The 19707-nt window shown below is 38.4% G+C and overlaps 2 protein-coding genes across 2 annotated transcripts; one reads left to right on the top strand and one right to left on the bottom strand.

Annotated features, from left to right (window-relative positions):
* The first annotated feature begins 920 nt into the window (after positions 1-920).
* Positions 921-13485, top strand: si:ch211-237l4.6 (uncharacterized protein LOC446130 homolog). The gene is made up of 3 exons (XM_041778871.1): positions 921-1138; positions 11361-11456; positions 12308-13485. The coding sequence occupies exons 2-3, from the start codon at positions 11372-11374 to the stop codon at positions 12478-12480; spliced, it is 258 nt and encodes an 85-aa protein (XP_041634805.1). The 5' UTR covers positions 921-1138; positions 11361-11371; the 3' UTR covers positions 12481-13485.
* A 518-nt stretch (positions 13486-14003) lies between these two features.
* mettl3 (methyltransferase like 3) lies at positions 14004-19669 on the bottom strand. Its single transcript, XM_041778872.1, has 11 exons — positions 19455-19669; positions 18420-18610; positions 17893-18333; positions 17459-17634; positions 16648-16861; positions 16387-16574; positions 15022-15060; positions 14801-14909; positions 14500-14565; positions 14302-14414; positions 14004-14220 (listed from the first exon to the last, which is right to left on the bottom strand). The coding sequence occupies exons 1-11, from the start codon at positions 19555-19557 to the stop codon at positions 14106-14108; spliced, it is 1755 nt and encodes a 584-aa protein (XP_041634806.1). The 5' UTR covers positions 19558-19669; the 3' UTR covers positions 14004-14105.
* Positions 19670-19707: the final 38 nt, after the last annotated feature.

The raw sequence follows: 19707 nt of genomic DNA on the forward strand, positions 1-19707 counted from the left end.
CTGTTACATTTCTTAAAACTCAAAAAACACAATTTAAAAAATGCATTCAAAAGTAAACAATTAGATAACAATAAGGTAAATAAATAGAGGAAGTCATGCCAGCAGTGCCTTTAATCACAATATAATCTGACTAAATATCATTAAAATAGGTGAGCTATGATGAAAATTAAACTCCTGTAGTGTGCTCATGAAGAAATGAGCTTTTGAGATCAAATTGTTTTTTTTTAGCCAGGTTGTAAAGATGATTATTTCTGCTGTTAAAACAACAATTTTTGAATTGGTGTATATGTGACATTTGGGGCTTCTGGAGCCAGCCCCAAGAGGACACTTGGAGAACTGCAGCCTTTTGCCCTTATGCTCCGACTTCATTGCTCAATGTTGGAGGTTGGTTGGAATGAAACTGCATTTAAAAGTTAGCATTTAGATAAGAAAAAGGTAAATAAGTAGGAGAAATCATGCCACCAGTAAGGGTAACACCAGCAATTGTGACTGATCCTCAAAAGCCAAGAAAAATAAAAATGTCTTTACGGGTAGTTGAATGAGAAATAGAGAAAACTGAGTCTATTTTAAGATATAATTACACCTTTTTGACTATTTAAATGTTTTATGCATGATCTCACAGAGCATTTATGACCTTTCTTCATGCTCATATTACTTCATCCCTCCTGTCTCCACAGAGGAGAAGCTATTTATACACTTGAGGCTATTTCTGATTCAACTTTTTGTTATCTATGACAACAAAAGCTTCAACGAAGTGGAGGCAAAACAGAGCAAAGCACGCATGAGGCGATGTGTACGTGATCTGTGTTTGTGTGGGATGGGATGGGTGACAAGCAGCGAATGAGGAAAAGGAGGAGTGGGGAGGAAAGCAAGGAGGGAGGGTGAGAGAAAGAAGGCGTGACCACTCTCTAGGCTCCCCCACCAGGGATTTAGCTATTTAAAGTTCAGTCACAGATTCGTCCACGCTGCCAATAAGGACGCATGAGGACGCACAGAAGCTGGCAAGATAGTCTGCTGAACCACTTTTTAATGAGGGAAAGACGCGCATTAAATGAGAAAGAGTTTTTACAACCTGAAGCTCAACAAGAAGATCCACCTTCAAGTGCCTGACTTGAAGCCTGCAGGTTAATTCCGCCAGGTGGGTGACCAAATTAAGCGCAACACCTTAAATGCAAATTTTAAACTGCAGTTTTTTTATGTGATTGTTATTTTGGATTTGAAGGATATGAGAGTAGAGTAATTTATAACTTGAAGATTGTTTTGGGTGTTTTTAAGTTGGAGGTGTGTCAGCAGGAGGGCTCGTGCTCACAAATAAGCATGTTTGGTATGCTGGGATCTTTTTAGCTAGCTTAGTTTTAGCCAAAGCCACTTGTCAAACGTTATTTTGTACGCTTGAATGCGTCATTTGTTGTTTTAACGGCCCATTTTGGCGGTTTGAGTCGAAAATTTAGAGTAACTGTCTTTTTGCTTTTCGGTTAAATAAACACAACGAGTGTTTCCTCTTCTCCTGCTGTCATTATGTAAACAAGCACGTCTTTAATGGGTTATTCACGGAGACACAGAGGAGATGAGGGCGAGTAGTGATCCTAATGAAAGCTCAGATTATCCCGTCTGCCACAGCGATTCATTCAACCTTTTCACCTGCACGCGCTCAGAGAGGCTACCAACGTCTGCACGCGCAATAAAATTACAGGTGAACTATCATGCCATTGAAGACTGCATAATTTGGGGAGGAATGGTCTTTAATTACGTTTAGTGTAACTGCTGCAGTGTTTTACTACCAGCCATTAGGTTAGGGACTGTATGAAAATTATTTGAGGGAGGGGCAGAGAAAGAGCCAAAAAAGGGGAGGGGCCTATCCGTCTGGCTTTGTAGGACAAAAATAGTGGCTCATTCTTTTTGATAATTCTGTAAAAGCTGTTTTACAATACATGCAATTCAAAAGTTAAAGTTACACAAACATTTTTTTCAAGTTTCATAAATGTTAAAGTTAGGGGTTGGCTACAGTAAGGCGTATGATTTTATGTTTTATACTTCAAAATACAACCTAGCATCATGTCATTTTTTTCCATACAGATTTTGTTGTTGTTGTTTTCAATTAAATGGGTTCCACCCTTGTATATTGTTGTTAAATATCTATTCTAGCGTTAGAAACAAGCTATTTTGCACCATTTATCATAAATGTGCCTATGCTTACATAAAGAAGGCATCAGTTCTTTCTCTGTTTCAGGCTTTAATTGATGCACACACAAGGAACATGTTGTACAAGTTCCATAAAGATATTTAATTTGGATTTAGTAACAAGTTTAATTAAAACCGCAGAGTCAGTGTCCTTGATAGATTTGAAGTGGATACAGAAATGCATAACTAGTGTTTATGGGTAAGGAACTATAAAAAAATTACTTGACGGAGAAAGAAAAACAGGGAAAGTGGGAATATTTTTTTTTTTAGGCATGATAAATAGTAGGTTGGCTCTTAAAGAAAATGGGGTGGGGTTTTCTTTATTTATATTTGTCTAAATTTGTCCCATTCAAGCTGTATTCTGCAATAAATGATACTCAAAATTAAAGGTACATTTTTGGAAATGATGTAAATGCTAGCCATGCGTTTGGAGTTGTGCTTTATGTACAGATTGTGATTCCTGGATGCCTCCTGTCTTACACTGTAAACACATATTAATGCACCATGCTGTTTTTGCCAGATTGTTTCAATTTTACTTTTAAACTAGGGTGATTTTTTTGGCCCAATTCTTACACAAAAAGACATGAGTTCTAGATTTGCTTGAGAGTGCATTAAGATATTAAGGAATTAGCAACAAGACAAAGCTAGCTGTTCCACTTTGACACAAAATTTCAAATTTCAAATTTTTAGTGAAGTTTTTTCCTTTTTTTTGTATAAAAGGTCTTTAGTGGTAAGGAACATTGAAAGGGCTCTGTATTTCTGAAAGTGAAACATTATGTTCAGCCTCCTAAACCAGGCAAATAATTTTTACACAGCCCCTAAAAGTCAGCCAGTAGTACATGGCACTACTTTTACAGAATGCTTACTTAACAGGTCTAAATATTGTGTTGGTTTTTAATTTTTTCAAATGCATGAATATGGAATGCAAGATGCTTTTAAAATAATAAAGGAGGTTTAGTTTAAGAAATTGGCCCTTCAAACACATGAACCAGAGGTGAAAGTACAGAATGTGTCTCTGAAAGTAAAAAAATAAAAGTATTAGGAAGAGTAAGGGAACTACTAAGTATGTTTTTAAAGGTGTATTTCAGCAGATTGATTGATTAATTAACCTACTGACTGTCTCTCACTGATATTAAACATTATTATGTGTTTGCATTCAGACACAATAGAAACTCCTAAAGAAGTGGTCTATCTCTTTAGCTATGATGAATATGAATATAAGCCTATTGTATGTTGCTATTAATGGACACTTATACCTACTTGTGCGAGACGTGCATGTTGTGCGTCATGCAGCCTGGCAGGCTTGTGTGAGGCTTTGTGCAGGAGGCTGCAACACAGGACTGCACTTTTATTTTATATAAATCCTTAGAGACCGGGTGGAAAAAGGGAGTTCAGAGGAAATGTGGAGCAGTGGGGAGATTGTTATCATGATACTGTAAGCGTATGTGCCCTGCTGCTTGCTTTAACATTGTTTACACAGCAGATAAGCAGCTGAGTGTAGGGTGGTGAGGGGCGTTCGGACAGAGAAAAGTCCCACTTTATGCTTAGAAATGGAGAACATGCAGGGATAAATGTGCACAAACACGTTTAAGTAGCTCTGATGATTTTTCCTGTAAACACACATGCACAGACATGCATGGCAGATTATGAGAAAGCCAAAAGTCCCTGATGTTTCTCTGTAGGGATTAGGCAACTTTTCTGTGAGCTTCCAGTGATTGAACAAGTAGAGCAGCATTATTTAGGTGCTCTATGTACAGCCGCTGGCAGACTGGAGCGTATAGTCAATGGAAAAGCAGTCCATGCACAAATTCTGACCAGATTTCCTCTTTTCTTGCCTTATCTTTGGCTTTGTTTTATCAACCACAGTGCCTCCTTTTTTCCTTTTCCTATCATGTCCCATCCCTCCCATCTGTCTCTTCTTCCTGTTTTACTTTTATTTTTCTTTCCCTCTTATGATCTGGTCATTGCAGGCTCTGTTTTTGCTCCAGGGTAGGTTTGTGCATGAGTGTGTTTGCCATCGGAGGTTGTTTTTCTCCTTCAGGCTCGCAGGCTGCTGTGTGCTGCCAGACCCCCACAGCCAATCATGATCTGAGCCCAAATTCCTCACCACTGACCAAGGCCTTAGTATATTGTGTTTTTGTGTGGATCTTGCACATGTTTTCAATAGAAAAGAAGTTAATTCATTAATGCACAAAGCATTTAAAATCGCTATGAGAGCACAATGACACAAGGTGGGAATAAACAGTCGGTGCTGTCCTGGTTCCCTTTCCTTCTAATGTGTTCTATACTGCAAGTTCTCATTTAACAGACTGAATTGAACTTAACATAATGGATTCACTGTCTGTAAATGGGATAGGATTTCACAACCATACCAAAGTGAAAGTTAGAAGGGAGGTGCCATGGATGGTTAAGAAAAAAGGACAAAGAACCTTATTTTTGTGCAGATTTGTTCGAAAAGAGTCTGTGAAATCAGAGATTCAGAGTTTCTTCCACTTTAGTTTGCCTGTAGAGTGTAAGAGCAGCTCTTGGACTTGGTGTGCATGTGTGAGCTGTCACGTCTCCATGAAATCCCCTCTCTGAGTCAGGCTGCACAAGTCTCGACAGTAAACAGTTCGGGAAAAAAGGAGAAGATGTAAGCCAAACACTGACCTCCTGTATGTTGTAATCACAATTTTCCTTTTGCCCTCAAATATAATAATATCTTTGATTTTCTGTAATTAAGAAATAAATTGAGCTCGATACTATGTCACACTATCTAATACAAGGTTAAGTTTTGCAGTTAACACCGACAGTGTTTTTAAGGTGTAGTTAACCCTCTGAGCTCTCAGCAATTTTTTGAACCATTGTGTCTCGCCTGGATTTTTATCTTAAAAGCTTGTAAAATATCAACCCTAAGGTGAACAGTCAAGCTCTTAACATCTTTTTCTCTGTGTGCAGCAATTTCACTTGAATTTTTAAAAACAGTATGGGACTATAATGACAAGAGAAAAAAACTAAATGGAAATTAAAACTTGGAAATTAAAATACTTTTTTTGCACAAATTTGTTCCTTTATCTCTTGAAAACCAAAAAGTGAAAAAAAAATCATTTTGTGAAAAAAACTACTCAAAAATATTCACTTAAAAAAGTCCATGCACTTTTAGGAATTTGAGCAATTATTCAAAGCAGTTCCTGTGCGCAGTGACACGGCCTCTCTGTGTCACTTTCTCCCCATCATGAGTCATTCAGGCTCTCTTCTCCAGTTTCTAAGTGTGTTCACATGCGCTGCTCATGATGTGACGATGGAACAGCCTGCCATTGCATTAGCTGCTAGTGGCAGGGACAATTGAAAAATGGATTAAAAAATGGATAAAAGACATTCAATATTGAAGTTACTTGTGTGGATTAAATCTTTAAAGACCCTGGAAAATCATCCAAGTTCCAGACTATAAAATGTTCTGTAAGAGCTATGCTAGGCGTGGAAAGTGTCATTAAAAAGGCAAAATGGAGGGCTGACAGAGGAAAAAAAGCAAGTGGCTTTGATTTATGGTTCAAAAATTATTTAACTTTGAATGACGTGGCTCATCTTCTCAGACAACATCGGGCTTAAAGGCTTGATAATATGTTCCTGTTGATAAGAAAAATCCATTTGGGTACTCTGCCCTAATGATGCAGACTTTCCCCTTTCTGTATGAAAACATTCCACTAAATAAATGGTGGAAAATGGGAAAGATTAAGTCTTAAGTGAAATAAAAGCTTAAAATCGAAAAGAAAATGTTTTTAGATGCCAAATCCAATGGTCAGTGAATTGAATATGTTTGGACTTTTCTGAGCAAGGTTTGGTATCGAAGCATTGTAAATTCTACAAAACTATAAGAGTATGAGAGTATCTGATCAGACTCACTCTGTCAAACTGGGCATGCAAACCCATCATGAGACTGGAGATGTCATAAACAGACATCATATCCCTCATGTGTGTATTTAAACCATTAATTGCAGTGCTACTGCTGTTTTCTAATCTACTGCTATTCAGCCCTGCAGTTTCTGTCTGATCAGGTTCAATAGTTTTGCAAACCACTGTAGTATCTTCTAAGGGTGTGAAGGTACGCGTATTCGTACCGTACTGATTAGGTACGGGTCTGTCAGTACGGTACAGATGTTTACCAAATGGATACATGTTGAACGAAGCTCATACACAGACAGAAAACCAGAGTGCAACTCACTGTCACACTGTCCTGGCAACCACACAACCACAGCAAATGACAGCCTGAATATTCCCTGATAAAAGTGTCCTGTTTAGGAACACTTTGTTTCCCAGTAAATACCACAGTGGACAAAGACGACAACAGTAGCACTGACATTATTCAGCAAGTGTGTCGCTGACAGCAAGTCGTCCAGCGGATTAATCAAAGCATTTGGAAATGCACCACTCAAACAAGAACGTCACTGTGAGGATAAACAAGGAGGAACAACAAAGTCTCACCAGCCGGTTAGGAATTTCCCATGATTTAAGATCTTTTTATTATAACAACAGTGCTCTGGTTTCGTGAATCTAATTAATTCTACCTTCAACTGACAGCCTAGAGGAGGGGGAGAGGGGACTCCATCATGTCTGCAGCTGCGTCATAGGAAAAGTTATCCTCAGATTTCCCACGGCTCTAACCTCTTTATCCGCCAAGATAAAAAGTAATCCGGTGCTGAAGTCCATGCTGAAATCGGCAGGATAGACGCTAATTAGCATACTTAACCAGCTAAGTTACTGTTGTGTGATGATGTGTTCAAGTTGGCTGGGAAATTTTAGCGTTTAAAGAATGGGTGTAAATATGTCTATATCAATTAAAATAACCTAGTAATTAAAAAATATATATTTATTGATATTTTCATTCATTGAAGACCTTTTGGAGGGAGGTTGCAGCATTATTTATAATTTAAAGGTAATTTATTCAGCCTATTTATTTTAATATAATTTGATACCCAAAAAAGGTTATCTATTCATTTTAATTACTGTACTGAAAAAACGTGACTTCAAAACCGAGGTATGTACCAAACCGAAATTTTTCCGTACCGTTACATGCCTAGTATCTTCTCTCTGTTCTGGGATCCTTTGTGGTCATTTTGTAACTCATTCTCGACTTTTATTTCTCTTTGTAGTTTCTTTTTTCTTTTCAAACATCTTTGCAGTTGTTTTGGATCTCTATCAGGGGTGGGCAACTGACGGCCCAGGGCCACACTCTGCCCTCCACCTCACTCATTTTGGCCCCCCAAGTCAATTTCAGATACTTAAAATGATAAACCCCAAGGAAAAAAAGGACAACATCTGCCATGTTTTCAATTAATTTTTATTTATTTTTTTGTTTTTTTTATTATTGAGTTTTTTTTGTTGAAAAAAGTAGAAATTAATTTCTAACTTCTTAATTTATTCCACTTATTTTGTATTTTATTTCATTTTTTACTTTTATTTTATTTTATTTAAATTTCATTTTTGATCTTATTATTTGCTTCTATTTTTTTAAACTATTTTTAATCTATTTTTCCATTTTATTATAACTAAATGCACTTGTCAGAATAAGTAACTATCACATTCACTACATCAAAAAACATATTGAAGTTGATTTAATTCTGTTACTCATTGAATTAACTATCTTTATGTGCACTTGAGTTCAAAAAGCTTATTACTGGTGCAATAAATGATCATAAGAGCAGTATATTTATCCTTTCATTGAGTTATTAGTAATCACAGGGTCTAAATTGAGAATATCCAACAATCTGTGAGAAGTTTGCCCTTTGAACATGAATGAACGTGTTCGTAAAGACAGTTGCCATCCCTGACCTCTATAGTACGTGACTCTTTTTAGTTGAATGGATTCTCCTGTAGTAGTCTCTTATTTCTTTAAAGTCTTTGAGTCTCTTTGTGGCCATATTTTGTCTGTGTATGCATCTCTTTGCCTTTTTTTTGCAATTTTTTCTTTGTCTTGTTGTAGTGTTATTGCACCTTTTTGAACTTTTCTCCTTATGTCGTCCTTTTAAATGATATGTATTATTTTTGTCTTGTTGCAGTCATTTTGCATTTGTCTGCTGTAGTTTAACATCTGCTTGAAAGCCGTTTGAATCTCATTGTTCTCCACTTGTCTCTGCTGTTGTTTTTTGCATTGTTAAGTCCTTTGTGAATTTTCTTTTCAGGTTTAGCCTGTTTTTGGTTGTTTTTGTGTCTTTGCGGCCCCACTGAACCCTTTGGCTCACCCATTGTATGCATATTTTTCACTTTTTCGTTTAAGGTCTCATTTTTGTACAAACAGGGTCGTTTTTAACGCTAGCCTTCACCTCAGAGGTAAAGACTTCCTGAAATCACTTATCCTGTCATTTGACAACCTTCTGTCACAGAGTGACAAAAAAGGCATTTGTGTCTGAATGGAAAGACTTGGATTGGTTTACATAATGTGTCATCCCTTTGTTCACTCAGTAACAGAGCTCTTTCACTTTTAAATGACTTGTTGTGTCACTGTAGGAGTTAATACAAATGTTTGCAGGAGAAACATTCAAGCTTAACAGTGCTTGATTACCCAAAAATCTCATTATGATGGAAACAGAGGCAATCCATCAGCTGCCTCTCTGTTCTATTTCACCTGACCCATTTCTTAACCTGATTAGACTAAAATAAATACCTTTTTTCTGTCTAAGTAAATAGAGCTCAGTCCTGGCGTTGCTCCGGCTTTATCTTATCATGTGGAGGTACAACAGATAGAAGCAGGATCCACAGGGAAATTATCTGGCTTGTAGCTTTATTAATCTAATCTACAGTACCTTTTGTAGTATTTTTGGCTAGTCCTTAACATGGCTCTCTAATATTGTGAATTTAAGGTAGCTCTGGCCTGTTCTATGCACCTCTCTGCTTGTTAGTCATAAAATGACCTCTATGTAATCTGTGAGTGATTGTCAGGAGAGGGGCTTAATGATTCCTCAAGCCAGTTGACGTCCTTTTCTGGGATTAGTGAGCATGGAGGACGGTGATAGTGGCGCAGTAAATACTGGCTGATTAGCTGGGTACTGAGACGGTGCCATTCAGTGAAATCGGCAGCTTAAATTAGACCACGAAGTCGCTGAGGAGCGGGATCATAATTCCATTATAGTGTGACCTGGTGAAGACGCAAGGAGTTGTCAGGACGCCCTGGCACTCGGATATGCTGTCAGTGGGACAAGGCCGCGTCTGTTGTTGGTTTTTTGACATGGTTTCCTTTAAGAGACAAAGCTGCAGATTAAGTGGCGTTCTTTTTGCATCCAAGTGTGTTAAAAAGGGATGTGACTTACTTTTTTTTTTTTTTTAAGATTGAGTTCATGAGTTCTGTATGGAGGCATTATTGTTGCAAAACTCAAAAGTGTTTTAAAATGTTTTGAGAGCATGGCAATGATTTTGAGCTCAGATTTTCTTCAAATTTTCCATTAAAACCTGTTTTTGTGCTGAAACTGCCCCTTGTGCTTAGATTTTTTTCTTTTGCAACAATAATGACTCCATAGAGTTGCCTTTATTTAACCCTCGGCCCTCCTATAACCCTCTATGGGCTTTTCGATTGTATTTTCTACACTGTGTTGACAAAATTTTCCACTGTGTTGACAAAATTTTCCACTGTGTTGACAAAAACCTGACAGTCATGCCCCTGGAGTCCTTTTTGGCCCTACTGACTTTCATTGAAACCCTTTATTTTCATTCTGACATTGCAATACAGAAAGAAATATTAAAATCCTGTTAATTTCTCTGTAACCCTGTCATTCAGGGGCATTAGTATGTCTGGGGGTGAGTGTGTAGGTGTCACCAGAATTCGTACTGAAATCTGTGTTAAAAAAATGTATTGATTAAACCTAGAAAAACTGTATTTTTGTATCTCATTGCCATTGTATTTTTTTTTAAAAATGGGGCGCAGGGGGCCTAGTGGTTCAAGGCGCGCCCGACGTACCCGGACAGCCCTGGTTCAAATCTGGCCTGAAGCCCTTTACTGCATGTCTCTCCCTCGCTCTCATCCCTGTTTCCGACTATATCCACTGTCCTCCTCTATCAAATAAAGGCAGAAAAATGCCCTAAATAAATCTTAAGGAAATACAACAACAAAAAGAAACACATGAATTTGATTATGTTGAGAATGCATCCGGGACTTATGCCCTCAAAGTTGTAGTTTTTGGTGTTTTTCTTCTGATTCACTCATTTTTTTATATGATTGATTTGCAGAGACATTACATTGTATTTCAAAAAGGTTACACTGTATGGTGCAAAATGCTACTTTCCAGGTTATAGAGATTTAGAGGGTTATAAGCCAAGCTTATTCGTTTGAAAATGGTGTCTTTGTATTTCTTGACCTTTGCAAATGTGTCTGCATCATAAAAAAAAGTTTGGGAACCAAGAAGCAGCCAACCCCTGCAGAGCAGAATGTAAATAATGCAGCCAGGGGACATTTGTTTATGCTAATACAATTTTAGCCATAGACAGAATTGTACATTTCGACCTGCCTCTAAACAAAAAAAATATCTACATGTTTGAAATGAATATAATTTCAGAGCTCAAAAAGTTTGTCAACTTATTGGAACGTAATATTCTTAGATCATGTTTTTATTTTTTATTAAGGCTGTTTATTTATGGAATCCCTTTTAGGGCTGCAGGGGGGAAAGTGTAATTTTTTAAAATATATATTTTTGGTAATAAGACAAAAAGCAGTAGTATATCAAAATCAGTGTTGTTGCTAATCAATGACATATCCCAGACTGATTTTCCCAAAACAGAAAAATCTGCTTTGCATTTATGGTATTATGTAAATAAACAGGCATTTAGAGGGTTAAAATTATGAAAATGAATTCACATTTGCCTTACACGATGAGGACTCGAGTTAATGACTGAAAAGATTTTTTTTTTCATGTTTAATATTTCAAAATATATCCAGTGACCTAAACGGGCCTTAAGGGGGAAAGTGTTTTTATTTATTTATTTATTTTAAAGGAGGGCTGAGGCTTAAATACGACAGTAGATAGAGGAGGAAATCAAGGAGAAAGTGTTGGGGATTGCCATGCAAGAAATAGGTTGCATGTTTGATTTGACTGAGCTTTAGGACTATGCAGCTAACTGCTAGGTCATCAACACCCTATCTGACTTTCATGTCTGATCAAGTCTGCATTTTTGTAGCCGTTCTCTCACCTATTTTTGTATGTTTCTCTCCACAGACGTCTTTGATATGGGAGTAAAGATGCTGCAGTGTTTTCCTTTTTACAGACGCTGTAAAGAGCGCTGCAAGAGCAGGCAGTGCCCCCCAGCAGCAGGTGAGGAGCAACAACACAAACTAGAAGGCGGGTTGAAGATTTTTCAGATATAAACGGGCAGGGAAAATGTGAGAGACATGATGACAAATAATGATAGATTTATGTTTTTGGTTCCTATAGATTTAGATGAACATTATGGTCAAAACAGCTCAACACACACTAGCAGATTCCATTCAAAAACAACCAGAATCTTGACTGTACAAGTTAGACATCTTAGAAACATCTTTTGTCAGAATAAACAAATACGGCAGATGACAGGCAGGAATAGTTTGCAAGAGTAGTTTTTGGATTACTCTTTACTAACAATGTACAAAAAAAGAGAAAATGCAATGAATGTAGCCACAGAAAGGATGTAAAAATTGGCTTTTCATGTTGCAGCACAAGCCCTAGAGCAGGGCCTTTAACCTGCTTTTCTCACTCATGGCCAGCAGGGGGAGACTCCTCTTGATTGTATATTAGTCTGTTAGAAAAGAGCCTAAACTTCTCTCTCTGTTTTTTTTAACCTCCTAAGTATTTTTCTTAGATAACTTTATGGTCTCAACCAGTAGTTTTAAGTGTTTTTACACTTTTAAGATCAAATTATGAAAAATGGGTGTGGTTAAATAAAGGCCCCATCACAGTATCCACCCAGTCTGTCTAAAGCAATCCATATCTAACGTCTTTACAAAAGTCACCACTTCTGGTTCCTAAGAATCAAAATGGTCTTGTGAAATTCCAAAATAGAGGCTTCAAAACTGTTTTTCAAACCAGTAGGTGATGTCACGATGGTTACACCCACTTCCTATACACAGACCAAAAACACCCTGCCACTTTCTTCTCAAAGCTGATTTTCTCCATCTTCTGCCCATCAGTCACCATCGATGAGATGAAGCCCCGCCTCTCTTCCACCACATCCTGGGGCAGCGACAGCGACGGAGCAGGAAGCCTGAATCACGGCTCCCAAATCTACTTCTCCACCAAAGCCAGGATGTCATTTCGACACCAGCTGGACAGCAACATCAACGCGGTGGACGCCACCTACTGAGGAGGAGACAAATGGACTCTAGCATCAAAGTTTCCTGTTGCCTGTTTATGCCGGGACCTGGACACCTCATAGCTGAGCATCTTAACACCAACAGTAGTTTCAACCTTTCATCGCTTGCTGCCATCAAAAACAGCTCTAAATGATTGTTTCAATTCAATGACGGACGGAGGAAAACTGATGGAAGAGGACTTGGTTCTTGATATGATGTCTTTGTAGCAGGAGAGAAACAAGAAAGAGACTTGTTTACAGCATTCACAGCCAAAAAGTGCATTATTGGGAGCTTTTTTTAATTTTCTACTTCTTTTTTGGCTACCTGTGTGAAAAAGCAGATTTTCCAGTGTGGAAATGGTAGGTGTTTTCATAAAGCCTTCAAAGGTATAATCAAGCATATCTCCATCTAATCCTCATCATTACCACTTAGATTGAATCATGTCCCTAAACCTGATGCTGACATTTCTTCTTGGTTTACGGTCTAATCCTGCTTTGACAAAACACGCACCACTCACAGTGAAACACTAGAAAACAGAAGAATTAACCCTAATTTAAAAGGCGCATATGAGTTTACTTGAGATGATGTGATAAACTGAGAGTCAAAATTTAAGGATGCTGTCTTTTTTGCCTCCATTTCATTCAGCTTTTTAAAAAGTATGAATGAAACCCAGCCGCACAGCAAGACTTCTTTTTGTGTATTTTCTTTAGCTGTGTTTGGCTCATGCTGACTAATTCTGATATTTGTACATTTTTATAATAAAACAAAATCCAGATTTTGTGATATCAAAATACATTTACTCATTTTGATAAAGTGACCCAAACAGCAGCTTTTTAGGATGAAAAGGGTTCTGTGTTTGCCTGTGATGAATTAATATGAATGTAAATGCTGATCCTAAATGACTGTGAAAGCCTGCTGAAATTGAAACTTCAGTGTTTGTACTTAAAAGCAAAATTATTGACCTTTTCAGTTTTACAGTACTTTTATTCTCTGCTAACAAAATAACAAAGATTTAAAAAAAAAATCTCATGTGTTTTTATTTATTTGTGTCCTGAAATTCAAGATTTCGAGCAGTGGTTCTCAACTGCTCTGTCCTCAGGACCCACCGTTACCTCCTTTAGTGAGAAACCATGAACCGGATCCCATAGAAGTCTCAATAACTCTAATTCGTTCAATAAAAACCTTACGATTTAGAAGGAACAATGACTGAATAAAGAGTCAGGGCAAAGTAAATGTGATTTTAAAAAGCACATATTTACAGGGAATGCATGTTTTCACTTTATTTTACTCTGTTTTGTGTTGAAAACGTGCAAAGTTAGGTTGTTCCAAGAGATGACTTACAAATTCCTAAGATATTTAGATGAATAAGTCAAAATCTTCAGAAAACAACCAAATTTAATTATAATCAATGCAACAAGATAAAAATTGGATATAAGTACTCTTAGGGCTGCTGTACGTAGTAGAAAATCCCCTAAATAAAGCCATCTACCTTATCTGTATTAATTTAAATTGAAACAAGACAGGAGAGAGGATGTACCTTGTAAACATTTATTTAAGAAAATTGGGTCAGCTGATATCAAAAATAAACACAGTCTATAGACAAACTTCTCAAACCCTGTGACCACAAACAAAACCATCACTGCATGTTTTTGGGTTTGGAAATGACACCATCTGGATAACGCTTCTTAAATCGAGCCACGACTTCAGGATCCAGAAGATGGATGCCATCAAGCTGGTTTCCAAGAGTTATCCTAGAAGAGAAATGGTAAAAATTTAACGTATAAAACAGTTGTTTTAGATTAAACCATAATGGTGGGTTTATGGTGCGTTACCAGTTTGGCTGGACGTTATGTGGACGTCCGAAAAGCTCAATCTTCCTGGTGCCGGGTGAGAGTCTCTCAATCATGCCGTAGATCTCGTCTGGTTTATGGCTGGTGGAGCGGACCTGGGAGTGTTTAAAATAAAGCAACATTTAGGCTTACAGGAATCATATCAGGGTGAATACAAGTAAAGAAGCCATAACTATTTACCTCTGCTACAATGACATCACAGTCCAACCCTCTGTTGAAGCCCTGAGGGTTTCCCTTCACACCCACCTGAAGAGGAATAAATCATGTAGCATGCTCATTTCTTTTGTAGACTCTTTAGTGTGCATGTTTACTAACAATGAATCTGTAGCAGCTTGCTCCTCAACATGCTCATGCTTTAGGGCGGTGCCTCTCACGCCCCAGCGTGCTAAAGTCCTAAAGGCAAGATTCCTCAATGAAGTGCAATCACTGTTGCAGTTTACAGCAGACTGTTTCAAATTTATGAGAGTGAAGGAGAACACACCAGGCAGTGCTCCTTCCCGTGGTTCAGCCAATGCCCCGTCCGTCCAGTGCGGATGATCCTCTGAAGCTGGTTTGTTTTCACCCAAATGATTTCATCGACACGTTCATAGCTGAGGCAGGAAAATGCAGCAAAAAAGTAGCATTCATTAAAAAATTAATGAAACTATCAGTATCCAGAGTAAATGATGCATTGATAAAAGTCCATGCGCTGGAAAAACTTACCCCCAAAGACTGAGACACTCTCTGCCTAGCTCCATAGCCCTGCAGGAAGAGAAACAAGCAGAGTGAGAGAAGATATCTACTGCTAGGAAATGTTTACAGTGCAGGTTCAGGTTGAATAAATTGGTTGTTGACTAAATATCATTGCATAAGATTACTAACATAGTTACAACATTATCTAACAAGGTTAGGCTAGGATTTTTAAGGAGGAGAAGGGAGAACAGACCACAGATTTCCTGCTTAGCTTATCACTGTACAATCAAATACACATCTTTGATTGGTTGGTCATTTCCTTGAAATAGTTGTTCAATCTTAAAGCTGCAGCAGAATAAAACATTAAAGTTAAAGGCTTCTGATGAAAAATTTCAGCATGAGGAGCCAGGGGAGACTATTTTTGACATAAGCAGATAATAGTTTTAAATCAGGACCCCTGACACTTTGACTAACCATGTATACTTTTATGGTTTACAGTTACATATATTAGGGGATATTAAGACAGACTTCAGACAAAAATACTTAGGAGATGTGGAGTTTCAGCTCCTTCAATGCAGACAACTAGACATGCTTCCTTTTTTAATACCTGCTGCTCACAACAGTAGAAAATGACCTATCTACAGTCATATTATCAACCAAGTGTGTGGGTCATATTTTACACATAAAGAAAAAAAAACAAGTTGAATTTTTTTTTTTTGCAGAGAAAGTGTGATACAACTGTTTGATAGTTTTAATACTTCATAGGAACTCTGTGAGACAGTTTAGGTCAAGTGATCATCAACTGGAGGCCTGAGGGCAAGATCAGGCTCCTTACAGCTTCCCATCCAGCCCTCGGAAGATTGTTTAATTCAGAAAATGTGAGAAGGAAAAAATATGTTGTGGTATTAGGGCATATAGTTTCTGTAGATCCCTACGGTTATTACAGCAGCCCCTAAACCAATTAATACTGAAACTGTTTAATCAGGATTTATTTAATATTTGAGGAGTTTTACAGAAATCTACCTGTCAGCCATTAGCAGCAATCTTTCAACTGGGAATAGGAGACAACACTCTCAAAAAGCTGTGCTTGTTTAGCTGGTTGAGCAATAAACAGCTGTAGCCAAGAACTGCAAGTGAAACAAATCAATCTCTTCTAGAGTGAAGTTTTTGTGCTTTATCGTGTCTACATCTAAGAATGAGTCAAAATTGGTGGTTCTCTTATGACATTTTGTTTTATTATTTCTCACGGAAACAATAGAATATATAAATATTTACACAATAACATACTAATTAAATAATATACATATTTCATTTCTGTTGATTTGAAAGTGTCTGTTAAGAATAAAGCTGGCACAAATGTAGTCGAAGACCCCTGGTCCAGACTGTTTTACGTACCTGCCAGTGACCCAGAGAAAGAGGAACCCATCATCCTGCAGGATGGGGATGTTGAGTTTTCTCATCTCATCGTCAGTCAGTGTGCCATAGGGAAGCTCCATGTGGATGTCCCAAGGAGGATCGGCCATCACCACAGCAAACTTTCCCAGGATGGACACATCCAGGTAGCGGATATCACAGCAAATCCACTGCAGGACAAAAAAGTATTTTATAAACCTAAAATATATCTAATCATCCAACATCTTCTGTTGTTTGCCTCACCTGTGAGGGGAACAGTTTTCCCACGTTGCTGTCTGCATCTCCCGCACACAGGCCGAGCTCTGTGGCACCCGCTTGGGGTCCCAGCAGGCTCCCCTCGGCCTCTGGTGGGCTGTCGATCTCGTAATGGACGTATTTACAGGTGTCCATGTGGAAACAGGTGTTGAGGAAAGAGCAGTCACCGAGGCTTTCATCTGTGTGCTTGTTGATAATTCGACTGAAGGAGGAAATGAGAACGAAAATTAAACAAGCTGCATTTCAATACTCTTACACACCCCTGGTTATACCCTTGATATTATCATTTACTTAGACAGTGTATCATCCTTGAGTAATTTTAGTCAAGTTTAGTTTTAAAATGTTTCTTTGTAATGTAAAAACCAACAGCCTTATTGAGGTAAAATCCCTTCATTAAATGTGCTGTGTTTAGCTGTTATGTAAGGTTTGTGGTATAGGATTTAGGCTTAATAAACTGGGGAGACAAGCTTTTAGACCTCTTAGATGGCTACGTTCTTCCACAGGCACACTACCTCATAAATCTGTGGAAAGCCCTGCCCTTTATAACAGCGACCTCTTCTGGTCAAAGAAAGAACATTAGGTTCCATAACCTAATATTTGATGCTTTGGCTAGAAGGTTGTAAAAAGATTGAGAAAAGAAATGTGGGGAGAGACATGCAGAACCACTAAATCACAACCTAGATGTATAATTTATCTGATTTATTAAAAAAGGCAAAAACAGCAGATGTGATTGAAAAATAATTTGACAAATGACAGAAATACAGACAAAAAATTGTTGTAAGATTCAGTATATGCTGACCGGAAGTGCAGTTTGGTGCACGGCTGAGGTGTGTCCCCAGAACGCACACATTCCTCTTTGGTCCCGTGGTCACAGAACTCCTGGACCTGAGCTCGGCCACGAGATCTGAACTTCTCCACGATGGACTGCTCCTTCGCTGTGCTGGCGTTGAGCAGCTCCAGGATCTCTCTGCTCACCTGGGTTTAAAACATTCATTTTATCACACATTCAACTCACATGCTTCACTTTTATGTAATTAAGAAAGAACCATGCTGGTGTTGATCCTCTAATTTCTTCCTGGGAAAAATCAGAATTAGATTGATTGTGTGATAGAGTTATTTTTCTCATCTGATTTGTTTATTAGCCTTAAAATTTACAGGAGCCAGAATTTATTACCTACTTTCCAAAATAAATGATAATCAAATCAGAGACATCACCCAGTCCTACTTCCATACCTTTTTGCTCTGCTGCTCTTTGGTGGACTGTTGGTTCAGGAGACTTTCTATCTCCATGTCCACATGTGAAGACTGGCTCTTACTACTCCTGCCCTTCTTCTCAGCCCCGCTCCCTGATGCTGAAGTCCCTGCGAGCTGTGAAGATACGGCCGGTGTCAGAGAGGAGAAGGAGGAGTGTGGTGGAGAAGCAGGGCTCTTCAGTGAGGGTGCTCTTTTGTTCTGGGTTTGGTCTTCTGCTTTTCTTTTGACTCCGGCTCGCTGGGCTCCAGCTCCAGTGCCGATCATGGCCCATAGCTTTGTGTGGTCCACTGATATCACCACAGAGGAAGAGGTGGAGGAAGAAGAGGAGGAAGAGTTGGGCTGTCTGACCTCGATGAGCTCCTGAGCAGAAAACTTCAGCAGCAGACTCTGGATGCAGCTGTGACTTACAGCTGCTTCAGACTATAAGAGGAGAAAGATTATGATAACAACATTACAACAGTGTACTTTTAACCACAAACATTTCTGTTATGAAGAAAAACACTCACACTAAGATCATTTGTTATAGCAAGGGAGTCTGTTGGTAAAGGGAGACTCAGATCTGACAGATATCCCAGCAGCTTCTTCTCTAACTCAGGGTCTGGCGGTTTTTCCGCCTCTTCCTGAGGGGTTAAAGGTGCAGAGGGAGCCGGACTGTCACTCCGGGCTGTGGAGCTGTCTGTGCTGCTTCCTCCGATGTCTGAACAAGAGGAGACAACAACGCTGTCATTTAAAGATTTTACTGGACCCTTCAATCATCATTGTTTGTAGAATTCTGTATACTTAACACACAAAACACTACATACAATATGATCAAGTACAAAACATAAATAAGTACATCGCTCTTGTTGTTTTTGATCATGTTTTCAACAAGTTCAAAACTTGCAACAAATTGTAAGAGGTTAAATGAATGAAAATCACTCGCAAAATGTAAAAAGCAGAACATTGTCCGGCACTCCTTAAAAACAAAATCAAAGTAAAAGACTATTGTTTTTTTTTTTTTTTTTTTACCGTTTGTTTTTTCAGATTCGTCAAATGTAAAGAATTATAGGTTCCAAACCTTCAATGCTCTTTTTAAAACACTTAAAATTACAGAGTAACAAAGCATCATATCAGGGACAGATGCTATCAACTGATGAGTCAATTGACTGAAAAACATCGGTTTCAAAGTCTACTTCTTTGATTGGGGTTTGGACTATAACCAAACTTTCTGTAGATATTATCTTTAAGGTAAAGAAAAAGAGGCATTCCTTACCTATCATAAACTAAGATCACATTTCTTTATACAAAAACCTCAGTTTTATTCATTATTGGACAGCGAGAAATCATCTGACTTTCCCAGGAACTCAGTGTTCAGTATTTACATTATAAACTTGATCTACTTGAGAACCAAGGTCCGACCAGTCGTCATATTCGCTGGCATCAGGAACAAAGTGGTCAATTCTTCTTGTATGGACTGATTAATAAACTAAGTGATTGGGGCAATTTCACAATACTGATTTCTGAGTCAAACCGGTTGTAAGTGCTCGGTGGTCTGGACGTACCCGCGGTCAGTTGTGCGGGATCTTTCCGCCGCCGCTGCAGCCTCTCCCGCAGTGAGTCCAGCTGCTTCTTGTGCGCCTGGATGTTGCTCCATGTGTCCGACATGACGAACTGAACTCAAAAGGAAAGAAAACACCAACACTGGTGCCTATGCAAAACCTTCAGACAAAAGTTGTGCTCTGTCCGCCTATTTTGGAACGAAAATGTATGGTTCCAGTCTAAAGAAATCCCGGGTAGCCATCCGAATCGAAAAAA

Source organism: Cheilinus undulatus, linkage group 22 (assembly GCF_018320785.1).
Source record: "Cheilinus undulatus linkage group 22, ASM1832078v1, whole genome shotgun sequence".
Classification (NCBI taxonomy): Eukaryota; Metazoa; Chordata; class Actinopteri; order Labriformes; family Labridae; genus Cheilinus; species Cheilinus undulatus.

What these genes read in the sequence shown, in the direction of transcription:
- si:ch211-237l4.6 (XM_041778871.1), top strand. Translation starts at nt 11,372, where the DNA reads ATGGGAGTAAAGATGCTGCAGTGTTTTCCTTTTTACAGACGCTGTAAA. An exon ending in GCAGTGCCCCCCAGCAGCAG is followed by an intron (nt 11,457 to 12,307) that starts GTGAGGAGCAAC and finishes TCTGCCCATCAG; the next exon opens with TCACCATCGATGAGATGAAG.
- mettl3 (XM_041778872.1), bottom strand. Translation starts at nt 19,557, where the DNA reads ATGTCGGACACATGGAGCAACATCCAGGCGCACAAGAAGCAGCTGGAC. An exon ending in TCCCGCACAACTGACCGCGG is followed by an intron (nt 18,611 to 19,454) that starts GTACGTCCAGAC and finishes CCTCTTGTTCAG; the next exon opens with ACATCGGAGGAAGCAGCACA. An exon ending in TTTCTCTGGGTCACTGGCAG is followed by an intron (nt 15,061 to 16,386) that starts GTACGTAAAACA and finishes CTCTTCCTGCAG; the next exon opens with GGCTATGGAGCTAGGCAGAG.